The sequence below is a fragment of the Hemiscyllium ocellatum genome, chromosome 37 (assembly GCF_020745735.1).
Source record: "Hemiscyllium ocellatum isolate sHemOce1 chromosome 37, sHemOce1.pat.X.cur, whole genome shotgun sequence".
NCBI classification, from domain to species: domain Eukaryota; kingdom Metazoa; phylum Chordata; class Chondrichthyes; order Orectolobiformes; family Hemiscylliidae; genus Hemiscyllium; species Hemiscyllium ocellatum.
In genome coordinates, this window is record NC_083437.1 from 28,207,606 (window position 1) to 28,222,660 (window position 15,055).

A 15,055-nucleotide genomic window follows, 5' to 3' on the forward strand; every position below is an offset into this window, starting at 1 on the left:
AGTCCCTCCTCCCTACCTTTTATCTTAGCCTGCTTGGCGCACTCTCCTCATTCCTGAAGAAGGGCTCATGCCCGAAATGTCGTTTCCCCTGCTCCTTGGATGCTGCCTGACCTGCTGCGCTTTTCCAGCAACACATTTTCAGCACTGGCTTACATCCATTGACGTTGATGTTCAACATGGGCCAGCCTCTAAGAGCCCTCATGATGCTGATCATCTTCCTATATTGCTGTGTATTTGTTTTGTCAACTGAGAGTACACTGACCCAGCTAACAATTCAGTTTGGGCTGAAATGGTCCAGTGCCATTGCTTCAACTGCTGGACCTGTGGGAAGAAGACATTTGCAGGCCCATTCAACAGGCCTTCCAGGTCCCTGTTAGCAAAGAGGTGCACTAATTTCACCATGTTTGAACCAAATTTCAAGAACTGTGCAGGGCAGCTCCAGACTGGCCATGGTTGTCCAAACCAAAACCAGCTTTTATAGGTGGCACCTTCAAAAACAAAAATCCAATGCAATTTACATTTAACAAAAAAAAAGTAAGATTGAGCCACTCATTTATTTATTTAAATTTTGCTTCCTATGGCGATTGACAGTAATTTCTAGCATTTAAATATCTGCTGTTTCTACAAGTTATTCCATTTCTTTTGTTCATTGTTTCCTTCCTTTTTGTCTATTTTTTGTTAAAATACTGTTCACACATCACATCTTATGGTTTTGACAAAAGGGCCACACTTAAAATGTTAATTGATGTGTCCTCTGCAAGGGTACTGATTGATCAGAGTATTTTCAGCATGTTCTGTTTCTGCTTTAGACAGTCATTAACTGCCATGTTATGCTTTTCGGTATCATTCCTATTGATTTTTTTTTCAAAACTGATAGGGACATTCTCATTGATCAAAAAGTCAACACTTTTTACAGCTTTCTATTTTTTGTTCAGGTTGACCCAATTGATGACACATTTTATCTGAAATGGGATGCGTTATTTAATATTTTAGAGGCTAAGACATTAGTTAACCTTGTACATTATTTATAGAGACTGATATAGCGCAGTCATATTAATGGAACATTGCTGAGATTGAAAGATTGGAATTATTAACTATGCAAAAAGGCTTGGAGTGCTAGAAGCTAATGTTTTCAAGTAGAATCCACAGAAGTTGCAGGTCTCTTTTTTGAGCATCAGACCCTTTCTTCCACTCCCACAGATATGCCTAATTACAGTGTGTTTGCAGGCAACTGGACACCGCGATAGACAGCTCATCAAAACCATGAAAATGGGTGTTTAATATAATTGAGTTTCTGAATGAGCACAGCAGGTAACCTATGGCACAAGAATCAACCTTCACTGCTAATTATCAAATTAAATTTTATTTTTTGTTTGAAGTAAATGGGGTATTGAATACAAAAATAAGGAAGTCATGCTAAATCTTTACAAACTTGCAGTTAAGTCTCAACTGGAGTATCGCTTGCAATTCTGATTTCTGGGCATCAAATTGTGTGAAGGATGTTTTAAAAATCCATTGGGATATGAGATGCCTGCAAAAACCAGCATTTGTTGCCAATCCCAACTGCTACCTCTTGAACCACTGAGTCTGTGTAGAATTGGTACAACCAAAATGCTGTTTTTGTCCCAATGACAGTAAAGCAGTAGCGATATAGTTCCAGGTCAGGATGGTATATAGTTTGGAGGGAAACTTGCAGGTGCTGGTGTTCCTATACATCAGCCGCTCTTGTTCTTCTAGCGGGTAGAGGTTTGGTGAGTGCTATCAATGGATCCTTGTTGAGTTGTTACAATGCATTTGTAGGTGGTACTCACTGATATGTTTGTGCACTGAAGGTGCAGGAAATGAATATTTAAGGTCTTGGTTGGAGTGCTGATCCAGTGGGTTGCTTTGTTTTAGATGGTGTTGAGCTTCTTGAGCATTATTAGAACTGCGTCATCTAGGCAACAGGAGAATACTCTTGACAGGAGATTTGTTACTCACTGAATTTCCAGTCCATCACCTGCTCTTATATTGGATATTTTTAATCAACCTATTCAGACAAATTGCAACATATCCATGGAGAAGATGGGACTAATCCTGATCTTTGGCCCAGAGGTAGAGACACTGTCACTGCACCACACGAACCCCTGCATTTTTGTCCACTGCTCCACCAGCTGAGCTATCGAAGGAGACCCATAGCCACAGTATTTATAGAGCTGGTCCAGTTAAATTTTTGATTAATTGTAAATTCCAGAATGTTGATGGAGGCAGCTTCAGCAATGGTATTGTTGTTTAATGTCAAACAGAAGCATTTAGTTTCTCTCATTTTCTTTTTGGTATGGTTGTTCCTTTGCAGGTTTGTGGCATTGTCATTTGCTGGCTATGGACTGAATGGCCTCCTTCTGTGCAATAATAATTCTGTGATTATGATGCCCAGGTCTTGTTGCATGCAGACACAGACATCTTAAGTATGAGAGAAGTTGTGAATAGTTCTCAATAGGATGCAGTAATCAGCAAACATTCTAACCTCTGTGTGATAGAATTTTCTTCCATCATTAAGCAGCTGAAGATGGTTTGGCTAAGGATACTATCCTGAGACATTCCTGAGGTTTGCCCCTAACAACCGAAATCTCCTCCTCCTTGAAAATTACTAAATATTCAAGGGGCCAAATGACAGGAAATGAATCAATAATTATTACTGAAAAAAACTGCTTGAGAAACTAGCGGACTAAAGACGAATAAGTCTCCTGGATTTGATTGAATGCATCTTAGGATATTAAAGGAAGTAGCTGCAGAGATAATGGATGCACTGCTAGTAATATTCCAGGGTCTCTTAGATTCTGGAAAATGTCCCAGAGAATTGGAAAATTATCAATTTAACATCTTTATTTAAAAAGGTATGGAGCCAGGAAGGAGACAGTAAGCAACTATCTATAGGCCAAATGGCTTAACATCTGTTATTGAAAAACTATGGGTCATAATTGCTTACAATAATTTAATGACTTGGGTGAGGAAAGTGACTATACTGTATCCCAGGTTTCCAGAAGCTGTAAAAACAGGTTGAAAGGCAAATGGTGCAGATGACACGGAGTCTGCAGGGGTGTATGGACAGGTTAAATAAGTGGGCAAAAATTTGGCAGATAGAATATAATGTGGGAAAATATGAGATTATTCACTTTGTGGCAGGAAGAATAGTGGTGTTGGATATTACTTAAATCTGTAAGGGAATGCCATTTTCTAGCATTTAGCCCATCGCCTTGTATGCCATGGCATCACAAGTGCACATCTAAATACTTTTCAAATATTATGAATGTTTCTACCTTTACCACCTTTGTCAGCAGTGAGTTCCCAATTCCCACCACCCTCTGAGTCAGGAAAAAAAACACTTTCTCACATCCTCTCTAAACCTCCTGCTCCTTACCTTAAATCTATACCCTTGCCTTTAATCTCTCCACTGAGAGGAAATGTTCCTTTCTGTCTACCCTATCTGTGCCCCTCATAATTTTACACCATGAATTCATGCCTCCCTGTGTCTCCTCTGCTCCCAGGAATAACAGTTATTCCAATCTCTCCTATATGATTATAATAGCAAACAATCTTTCCTGCTTACCATTAACTTCAATTTTGCAAGGGCTTCTTGATGCCACTCTCAGTCAAACACTGCTTTGATGTCAAGGTACAAACTCAGTTCTCAACTATGAAATTCAGCTCTTTTGTCCATGTTTGGACCAAAACTGTAATGAATGCTAGAGTCGTGTACGCTAGCTGAAAAATCACTTACATCTTTACTGAGTTAAGCTGTTTGATAGCATTGTCAATGCCTTTTTCTATCACTTTGTTTTTGACAGAGTGTAGATTGATGGGGTAGTGACTAGCTAAATTGCATTTAGTTATAGTCATAGTGATGTACAGCATGGAAACAGACCCTTCGGTCCAACTCGTCCATGCCGACCAGATATCCCAACCCAATCTAGTCCCACCTACCAGCACCTGGGCCATATCCCTCCAAACCCTTCCCATTCATATACCCATCCAGATGCCTTTTATTTGCTGTACTTGTATCACCTCCACCACTTCCTCTGGCAACTCATTCCATACATGTACCACGCCTCAGTGAAAAAGTTGCCCCTTAGTTCTCTTTTGAAAGAAAATATAAGACATATTTTAAAGTAGGCTATGAAGAGAAGATCTGGCAGGAGGATTAATTTTGAATAGTTCCAAAGAGCTAGCACTCTAGTTAAAGCTTTCTTAGCTGTGAAATTAGAGACAGAAAGACTGAAGGAAGAGATTTAGAGAGTTTGAGAATGCAGAGGGAGACTGAGAGTGGGAATGTGTGAGAAAGAGAGGCCACCAGTGACAGTGTGCCTGTGAAAGCAAGAGGGTAAGAGAGAGAGGGAGACAGACACAGCAAGAGAGACCACCAGTTATGGTATCTCAGGGAGAAAGTAAGATTAGTGATCACAGTAGATAATAGTGAATAAGAATGCCAGTACAGTAAGTAAAGAGAATGAATGTGATAGAATATGAGAGCCAGCACACAACAGTACATGACAATGAGAGGAAAGCTCCAAGAGGAAGAGCGTGTTGCAAGCCTATCTGCCCCACAACTCGTGGGGTAAAGGGGGCAGGATAACAGAGAGGGTCCACCTCATACCATCCTGTCTGTGGTACAATGAGAATGGATGCGACAATGAGATAATGATGCATATATGATATTCACTTGACAACAGCAGACATGTGTGAGAAACTGAGGAAAGGATAGAATATTCTGTACTTACAGAGAGTAGCATTATCTGAAATAACACAAAAAAAATTTGCAGGACCTAATACAGTAAGGCAAGAGTCACTCATAGATAAAAGAGAAAATCACAGCCGACAATAAACTACCAAAAAGACAAGGATAACCACTTCTGCAAGGTACAAATTGCAACCCTGAGCCAAAACCTTTGTGGTGACAAAAGGCACCAACTGATCAAGAAGCCCCTTCTTCCTCAGACTCACCTCTAGGGAGCATTGACTCCACCTGTTAATTCAGTTTGTCTCGATACAGATACTATCTGACCTGCTGAGTCTTTCCGACCTCATCTACATTTTGGATTAGTCCTGAAATTGACGTTTGACAGGCAACTAGTGAGTGTAGCAACAATTTTTAGAATGATGAAGGAAACAGAAGTGTGGCACCAGCTGTCATCCCTCATATACTCAAACTGACCCCACACTTCCTGATGTGTTGCTAAGAATTGCATGCAGATGGTGAAGACAACAGGCTCCAGGGAAAACAAAACTCTCAGAGTATACCAGAGGTTGCCATGGGAGCATTCATTCATAAAGCTCCCATGTTCACTGCCTTTGGGCAAGTACATTGTCGTACTGAGAGAGTGCTGCACTTTTGGAGACAAGGCATTTGTCCTGCTGTTTGTAGATGGGACAAATCTTCAGTTTTTCATATTGTCAGTATTGCCAGTGTTGTAGCTATAATGAAACAGCTATACTAGGGATGTGGCCAGTTCTGCAGCATGAATCTTCAGAATTACAGCAGGGGAATTTTGTCAGGACATTTATTTTTACAAAGATTTCCATTTTTTAATATGTCAAATGGAGTGAATCAAATCGATTAAATTGATTAAAGGCTGAGTATAGGAGTTGGAAGATCATGTTGAAACTGTACAGGATATTGAGTCGGCCACTTTTGGAATATTGTGTGCACCTCTGGTCTCCCTGCTATAGGAAGGATGTTGTGAAACTTGAAAAGGTTCAGAAAAGACTTACAATGATGTTGCCAAGGTTGGAGGGTTTGAGCTATGGGGAGAGGCTGAATAGACTGAGACTATCCCCGTAGGGTCGGAGGCTGAAGGGTGATCTTACAGAGAATTATAAAATCATGAGGGGCATGGATAGGGTAAATAGATAAGGTCTTTTCACCAGGCTGGAGGAGTCCAAAACTAGAGGATATAGTTTAAGATGAGAGGGGAGGAATTTAAAAAGGACTGAAGGGGCAACTTTTTCACTCAGAGGGTGGCGCGTGTATGCAATGAGCTGCCAGCGGAAATGGTGGAGGGTAATACAATTTGAATATTTAAAAGGCATCTGGATGGGTATATGAATAAGAAAGGTTCAGAGGGATGTGGGCCAAATGCTGGCAAATGGGACTAGATTTATTTAGGATATGTGGTTAGCATGGTCGAGTTGGACCCAAAGGTCTGTTTCCATGCAGTACGTTTCTATGACACTATAATTATCATATTTGATCAATTTAAAATAAAAGCAGCAAAGATATGAAAATGTAGAAAGTTGATTTTCCTGTTTTACTTATTATACAGCATTAAACAAAACAAAAACTGGTTGCAGCATTCACCTGACCATGATATTAACGAATACATTTATGTTGTATGCAGTCTATCTATTTAGATGGGGATGTGTGCTAATAAGCATTTAAATAAAATAAAATCTGCATTTGTTAATGCAACATAAATCAAGTCTGATTATTTTGTACTGACTTTCTTCACGTGACTATTTGAACCATTAGTTTTGAATTTATTTCATTCATTTATAACTAAAAATGGTTTGGCCTCAGGTGCAGTGATAATTGGCCCCCACCAACCACAACCATCTTGCTTTGTGCTAGATTTGATTGAACAGTGGAGACTTCGCTGCGCAATAATTCTTCCCCCAATCCTGATGGCTGCTCTTGGGACTTTGGTTTTCAGAGGCTACTTTTCAGGTTCTCACTTAGTGATGCAGTCATTTTCTCTCTGTCCTTTTTAATTCTAGCAATATGTTTGTGTGGTCATCTGTAAGGTGACAGTCATTCTTCAATTCTGAACCCAGGTCGGGATTTTGTTTTAAAATTATCTCTTTTAAGCCTTTTTGGTTTTTCTGTCATCTTCCTGTGTGAAGTGAAAAGCAGAGATGGATGCTTTCTGTTTGCAGGTTCTAGACATTTCTGTGCTGCCCTGGCACTTAAAGCTTTTTTAACACTCTGCAGCTCAACCTATTGAAGGACTGTTGTCACTTAGAAGTTTCTTATCTCGGAATATTCTTGGTGCTGCTGAACTGAAATTCTCCCTCCCGTTGATTCAGAAAACAACATTACACAGCTGAACAATGTACAGCAACTAATATTCAAGTTGCAAAACTCTCCCGTTTTGTCAGTTATATTAGTCCTTCTTCCCTTTCAGTTTATGGTTCCAAACATGGATGTATGTGGTATCTTATAGATTTGACTTGAATTTGGAAATAATTAATTGCATCAGTGATTTCTCGTTTTTGTACCTCCTAGTTAGTCAAATGACCTTTATTGTCAGGTTTGAAACTTCAGACTTATTTAACTCTGCCATCTATCTGCACATTGGTTGCAGGTGTTTGGTATCAAGGATCACACAACACCAGATTATAGTCCAACAAGTTTATTTGGAAGCACTAGGTTTCGGAGCGACGCTCCTTCATCAGGTGGTTTTGGAGTATAAGATTATAAGACACGGAATTTATAGCAAAAGTTTACAGTGTGATGTAACTGAAATTATATTTTGAAAAAGACCTGGATTGTTTAAGTCTCTTATCTTTTAGAATGAACATGTTGGTTTCAGTTCTTTCATATGTAAATCTCAAAACTTTTTTAAAATTACATTCTCAAGTGAACTTTAACAATTGGTGTCATGTCAGCCCAGATAATGCATTTAAGGTGTGAGGTGTCTGTGCCACAATATTCAGACCGATTCTTATCTAAAAAAAACAGATTTACAGAATCTTACATGGATTCATGCAGTTTTTGAGCAAAATAAAATATAATCTGCAAGTTTGTATACCCCAGTCCAACACCAGCATCTCCAAATCATGGTATGATAGAGGTTGGGTGGTCACTTGGGGCTATGGGCGAGAGAGAGAGATAAGGATGCAGTGACGGTGGTGGGTGAAATAGGAAGGCTGCAGAGGACTAGGGCGATATAGGGAAACAGGGAGCTACAAGAGGCAGTGAGCATTCCAATCCCATCACACCCCCTCTGACCCCCTTGTGGCCTCTGTCTTTCTCTTGTCCCCCATTAAATTATTATATGGTGTTAGACTTACTTTTAGTGTTGAGAATATAGCTTCCACATTTACACAAACCTTCAGTACATAATGTGCTGAGTTTATCATGGCTATGTGCGCAGTATGGGCAAGGCATTTTTGTCAATTAGAACACCTTGTTTGGGATTCAGGTTGACATGACAAACAGTGTCACTTGTCCACTTGCATAATATTAAATACAATTAATATACAGTAAATATTATGAAGCAAAGTATTGTCTGATGATAAGCAAAGGTATTATGATCTTGCATGTATGATAGAATCTCTGCATTGTGAAAGCATGCCTTTCCACCCATCGAGTTTGCACCAAGCCTCTGAAGAGCATCCCACCTAGATGCATACCCTCACACCACCCTTATCGTATCCCTGTAACTGTGCACTTTCCACGGTTGGTCCACCCAGCCTGCACACCCCTGAACACTATGGGCAATTTAGCATGGTCAATCTACCTAACCTGCACACCTTTGAACTGTGTGTGGAAGCTGGAGCACCCAGAGGATACCCACGCAGACACAGGGAGAATGTCTGTATGCAATTTGCACAATCACCTGAGGGTGGAATCAAGCGTGGGTTCCTGGCACTGTGAGGCAGCAGCACCAATCACTGAGCCACTATGCAGTAATTTAATGTTTTCTGTAAAATGTTTTTAATCGTATCTTTATCTCCTGTTCCTCAGGGCAGAAATTGTATTAGGAAGTATCATTAAGAAAAAAGGATGGAGGTAATTTTAACTTGTCAGTTTGAAATTCTAAGTTTATTTGTCCAAAATGATGTTGCATTTTAGTCGTTAAGGCCTAATGAAATTATATCACATTTTTTGGCATAAATGTTTGAAGCTTAGAAATATAATCTTTTGATAGTTGACATTGGAAAAGGCAGAACAAAGGTAACAGTAGTTACCTCATTGCAAGAGTGCATGTAACAACTTTTCCCCCATTCCAATATATTGTTTGCAATTGGAAAAAAATGCATAATTAACTGAGTTGATTGGCTCTCAAATGCTAAATGTGTTTCTAGACATATTTGAGATTAAATTTAGGAAGATCAATGAATGTGTGTTTTTACTAGAAAGATTTGCACTTCATGTGATGGATTTTTAGTCATTCAGAGCAGGTGCCAGCCATTTCCCCAAAATAATCCAACAAATAGAAAAAGGAATTGCCTTGCAGTGGCCTCATGGACCTCTCTGGGATTGTTTGTATTAGCAGAGACCTAGAAGCACATGACTCACTGGCTTCACAACTGCGCTATATGCAGGAAGGTACAAAATTGAAATGACTTGCAACAAAAAAATTTATGATTAGTATTGTTCATGAAAAACACCGAAATGAGCTTCTAACAACTTTCTCTGCGTAATTTTAGCAAGTTAATATCTGAGCTAAATTAGCATTTGATACTTAAGTTCTTTGATTCGAGTACCAAACAACATCTTCACCCTCTGATAGAAAAGGTTGATGCATTTAGAGATATACAGCACAGACACTTTGGCCCAACTGGTCCATGCCAATCAGATATCCTAACCTAATCTAGGCCCATTTGCCAACACTTGGCACATACCCTTTCAGATGCCTTTTAAATGTTGTAATTGTACCAGCCTCCATCACTTCCTCTGGCAGCTTATTCCATACATGTACCACCCTCTGCGTGGAAAAAGTTGTCGCTTATGTCCCTTTTTAAATTTTCCCCTCTCACCTTAAACCTATGCCCTCTAGTTCTGGATTCCCCCACCCCAGAGAAAAGACCTTGTCTATTTATCCTATCCATGCCCCTCATGATTTTAGAAACCTCTATAAGGTCACCCCTCAGCCTCCCACTCTCCAGGGAAAATAGCCCCAGCCTCTCCCTATGGTTCAAAATCTCCAACCCTGGCAACACCATTGTAAACCTTTTCTGAGTCCTTCAAGTTTCACAACATCTTTCTAATAGGAGAGACACCAGAATTGCACACACTATTCCAAAAGTGGCCTAACCAATGTCCTGTACAGCCACAGCATGATTTCCCAACTCCTATACTCAATGTTCTGACAAATAAAAAAAAGGGTTAAGTAATGCCTTCTTCATTATCTGATGTACCTGCAACTCACTTTCAAGAGCTATGAACCTGCTCTCCAAGGTCTCTTTGTTCAGCAACACTCCCCAGGATCTTCAATTAAGTATATAAGTCCTGCTCTGATTTGCCTTTCCAAAATGTAGCACCTCACATTTATCTAAATTAATCTCCATATACCACTCCTCAGCCCATTGGCCCTCCTGATCAGGTTCCCATTGTACTTTGAGGTAACCTTCTTCACTGTCCACTACACCTCCAATTTTGATGTCATCTACAAACTTACAACCATATCTCCTATGTTCTCATCCAAATCATTTTATGTAAATGTCAAAAAGTGGTGAACCCAACACCGATCCTTGATGCACTCCACTGGTCACGTGCTTCCAGTCTAAAAAAACAACCCTCCAACACCACCCTATGTCTTCTACCTTTGAGCCAGTTCTGTACCCAAATGGCTAGTTCTCCCTATATTCCATAAAATGTGTTTATTTTCCAAAATTAAACCGAACATTTATTTTGAGGGTGAGTTAGAGAATAAACTAATATTGTTAACTTGTTAGCCTTGCAGTACTGTTTATAAAACATAGAAAGTTGAATTGACCAATTAACTTTATTAATGCCATGTCCTGTTTTTTCTTTACAGACGGTCCAGCCTTGTCATTACTACTAAAATCTTCTGGGGTGGAAAGTATGTAATCCAATATTTAACTACAATTAGTTTTTTTATTACAGAAATGTAATTAATATATTCCAGTTTTCTTGGTTGGTAAAGACTAACTACAAACACCGGCAAATGGGACTAGTTCAGGTTAGGATAACTGGTCTGCAGGGAAAAGTTGGATTGAAAGGTCTGTTTCCGTGTTTTAAGACTTGAATGACTTTTGAGACATGCAGGACTGGTAGGGCACCGGTGTGGTCCTCAGATGTACTGATTTAACTCATCTTTATAAAGAGTTGTGAAACTTAAAAGGGTTCAGAAAAGATTTATAAGGATGTTGCCAGGGTTGGAGGATTTGAGCTATAGGGAGAAGTTGAATAGACTAGGGCTGTTTTCCCTGGAACGTCGGAAGCTGAGGGGTGACCTTATAGAGATCTATAAAATCATGAGGGGCATGGATAGGATAAATAGACAAAGTCTTTTCCCTGGGGTTGGGAGTCCCAGAGGACATAGATTTAAGGTGAGAGGGGAAAGATATAAAAGAAACCTAAGAGGCAACTTTTTCAGGCACTGGGTGGTACGTGTATGGAATGAGCTGCCAGAGGAAGTGGTGAAGGCTAGTACAATTGCAACATTTAAAAGGCATTTGGGTGGGTAGATGAATAGGAAGGGTTTGGAGCTATATGGTCCGGGTGCTGGCAGGTGGGATGAGATTGGGTTGGGATATCTGGTCAGCATGGGTGAGTTGGACTGAAGGGTCTGTTTCTGTGCTGTACATCTCTATGACTTTATGAGCTGCAATTTGGCACAAAAACAGAAGTCAATGCTGTGATTGGCATGTAATCATATATCACGGAGCAACCGTGCTGGAGCTGCTGGAGAATATTGTGCGCAATTCTGGTCTCCTTCCTATCAGAAGGATGCTGTGAAACTTGAAAGGGTTCAGAAAAGATTTACAAACATATTGCCAGGGTTTGAGGATTTGAGTTATAGGGAGAGGTTGAATAAGCTGTATTCACTGGAGCATCGGAGGCTGAGGGGTGACCTTATAGAGGTTTACAAAAACATTAAGAGCATGGATAGGTTAAATAGATAAGGTCTTTTCCCTGGGGTGGGGAAATCCAGAACAAGAGGGCATAGGTTTAGGGTGAGAGGGGAAAGATATAAAAACACCTAAGGGGCAACTTTTTCATGCAGAGTGTGTTACGTGTATGGAATCAGCTGCCAGAGGAAGTGGTGGAGGCTGGTACAATTGCAACATTTAAAAGGCATCTGGATGGGTATATGAATAGGAAAAGTTGGGAGGGATATTGACCGGGTGCTGGCAGGTGGGACTATATTGGGTTGGGATATCTGGTCAGCATGGATGCATTGCATGCTGTACAACGCTATGACACCATGACTCTATGACTGAATATTGGTACTTACAATCATTTTAATTGAGCATTGCAAGGAGAGATCTGCCTCTGTAATAAGACCAAAGCAAAACTCTGGAGTATACAGAAACATTAAGATAATGTTTAATACTATTAGCATCCTCTTACCAACATTCCAATCTTCCTTCAAACACAGCAAATAGACACAAAGGGGACATATGTTTTATGTTAATGTGTTAAGATCGCCTTCATCCAGCCAGGGAATAAACAATCAGTCCTGCTGTCTGTCTTATCAGTTCTATTTTTCATTGTCTCCTCCCAGAGCCGCCTTAGAATGTTTTAATTAACATAGCCTCCTGTTTACATAGGTGTCTAAAGAAATTTACTGATGCTAGCCTCTAGGTTGCTTCTCATGTGGAGATATCATTTATCCATTTCAGTCTAAAATCTATTTTTCCCCCTAACAGTACCAAAATTCAAGCTCATATTATTCAGTCGTTTCCACTTCAAAGCAGTTGTAGAAATGTTCAGAATTCTACAAGGATGTAATTTATCTATTGCAGAGTTTCACTATCTATCACTTTTAGGAAGAAACCTAAAGAGAGAAATGGTACAGTTATGTACATCTGAGTAATGCATAATGGCGTATAGAAAACTCTTAGTTTAATATTGTGGAGGGAAGTATTGTTATTGTGTGATAAATAGTATTCATTTCAAAACAGATTATTACAATTTGTTGATTCTAGAATACAACAGTGATTACATTTGGAGGTGCTAGGTCATGAAGTGCTTTGGGATGTTTTTAGGCCTTGAAAGGCATTATGCAATAGCACGTCTCTTTCTGGTTCCATAATTTGCTCAAGTGTAAACAGATAGACATCACCATCCATCTGAATGATTTTTAGTCTTCATTCCTATAATGGAATGAAGACTAAAACATGGGACTGATCTGTGTGACTCAAGATAGCAGAGGTTCTAAAGTTCCAAACGAAAAATGCTTCTGAACACAGGTCTACCATTTCTACAGCCCTGCCTTAGCGAAATTTTGCATTCATCAATTATATAGCTTACTTGGTAAAATTGGGCATGTTCCGTAAACTGGATTAACCAAACTTATTACTGAAAATTGACCCTTGAATAATGTCACATTTCTCATTTGTGTTTCTCTTGCAGGGCAGAAACTGAGCGAGGGCTGTCCCGAAAGCACATTATAGAAGGTAGGACACTACATTAGTACAAAAATTCTGTTATATCAAAGATGGTTTACTTCCTTAAAGTATGAAATCTTCATTTGATGTGAACATATTCAGAATCTTTATGATACTTCACTAACAGTAATTGCTACTTTGTTGATACAGTAATAAATCAAATTTTGAATCTTCATTAAAAAGAAGGCAATATGTTCCTGATGAGAAAGAAGGAGGATGGAGTCAGCCTTAGGAAGGATGAAAATAAGAACTTACCTTGAGTGCAGGCAAAGATAACAAATTTAAAGTTGCAAAAGGCTAAATAAATTATGCTGCCTTTTCTTCAGCCTTACCCTCCAACCCTGGCAACATCCTTGTAAATCTTTTCTGAACCCCTTCAAGTTTCACAACATCTTTCCGATAGGAAGAAGACCAGAATTGCACGCAATATTCCAACAGTGGCCTAACCAATGTCCTGTACAGCCGCAACATGACCACCCAACGCCTGTACTCAATACTCTGACCAATAAAGGAAAGCATACCAAACGCCGCCTTCGCTATCCTATCTAACTGCGACTCCACTTTCAAGCAGCTAGGAACCTGCACTCCAAGGTCTCTTTGTTCAGCAACACTCCCTAGGACCTTACCATTAAGTGTATAAGTCCTGCTAAGATTTGCTTTCACAAAGTGCAGCACATCTCATTTATCTGAATTAAACTCCATCTTGCACTTGTCAGCCCATTGGCCCATCTGGTCAAGATCCTGTTGTAATCTTAGGTAACCCTCTTCGCTGTCCACTACACCTCCAATTTTGGTGTCATCTGCAAACTTACTAACTGTACCTCTTATGCTCGCATCCAAGAGGATTTGAGCTATAGTGAGAGGCTGAACAGGCTGGGGCTGTTTTCACTGCAGTGTCGGAGGCTAAGCGGTGACCTTATAGACGTTTACAAAATTATGAAGGGCATGGATAGAGTAAATAGGCAGTCTTTTCCCTGGGGTCGGGGAGTCCAGACCTAGAGGGCATAGGTTTAGGGTGAGAGGGGAAGGACATAAAAGAGACCTCAGGGGCAACTTTTTCACACAGACGGTGGTACCTGTATGGAATGAGCTGCCAGAGGAAGTGAGCTGCTAGCTGATACAATTGCAACATTTAAGAGGTATTTGGATGGGTATATGAATAGGAAGGGTTTGGAGGGATATGGGCTGGATGCTGGGAGGTGAGACTAGATTGGGTTGGGATATCTGGTTGGCATATCTGGTTGGCATGGACGGGTTGGACCGAAGTGTCTGTTTCCATGCTGTACATCTCTATGATTCTGTAACTGCAAATGATTCTGTGATTTTGAAGAAACCATTTAGTGTGCAAGGCCCACCATTCTATTAGAGTAGTGCTGGAAAAGCATAGCAGATCAGGCAGCATCTGAGGAACAAGAAAGTCGACATTTTGGGCAAAAGCCCTTCATCAGGAATCCTTCATCCTGATGAAGGGCTTTTGCCCGAAATGTAAATTTTCTGATCTTCAAATGCTGCCTGACCTGCTGTGCTTTTCCAGCACCACTCTAGTCTTGACTCTAATCTCCAGCATCTGCAGTACACACTTCTGCCACCATTCTATGAGCCCATTTTTGCAAATCGTGACATTTCCACAAGAAAATAAACTTTCAAAATAATCAGTTTGTTCTTTAAAGCCTTAGTTACAATATTTATTTTTCTCACGACATAAAATTCCAAGCAG

General features: G+C 40.0%; 1 protein-coding gene across 8 annotated transcripts in view; it reads left to right on the forward strand.

The window, feature by feature from the left end:
- The window catches only part of kcnab2a (potassium voltage-gated channel subfamily A regulatory beta subunit 2a), a 277,744-nt gene that overhangs the window by 225,386 nt on the left and 37,303 nt on the right, over window positions 1-15,055 (forward strand). For all 8 annotated transcript variants that reach the window (XM_060852371.1, XM_060852370.1, XM_060852375.1 and 5 more), the window contains 3 exons: window positions 8,723-8,767; window positions 10,740-10,784; window positions 13,304-13,347. In XM_060852371.1, coding sequence (XP_060708354.1) covers window positions 8,723-8,767; window positions 10,740-10,784; window positions 13,304-13,347 — 134 coding nt within the window. The remainder of the gene's footprint in view (window positions 1-8,722; window positions 8,768-10,739; window positions 10,785-13,303; window positions 13,348-15,055) is intronic.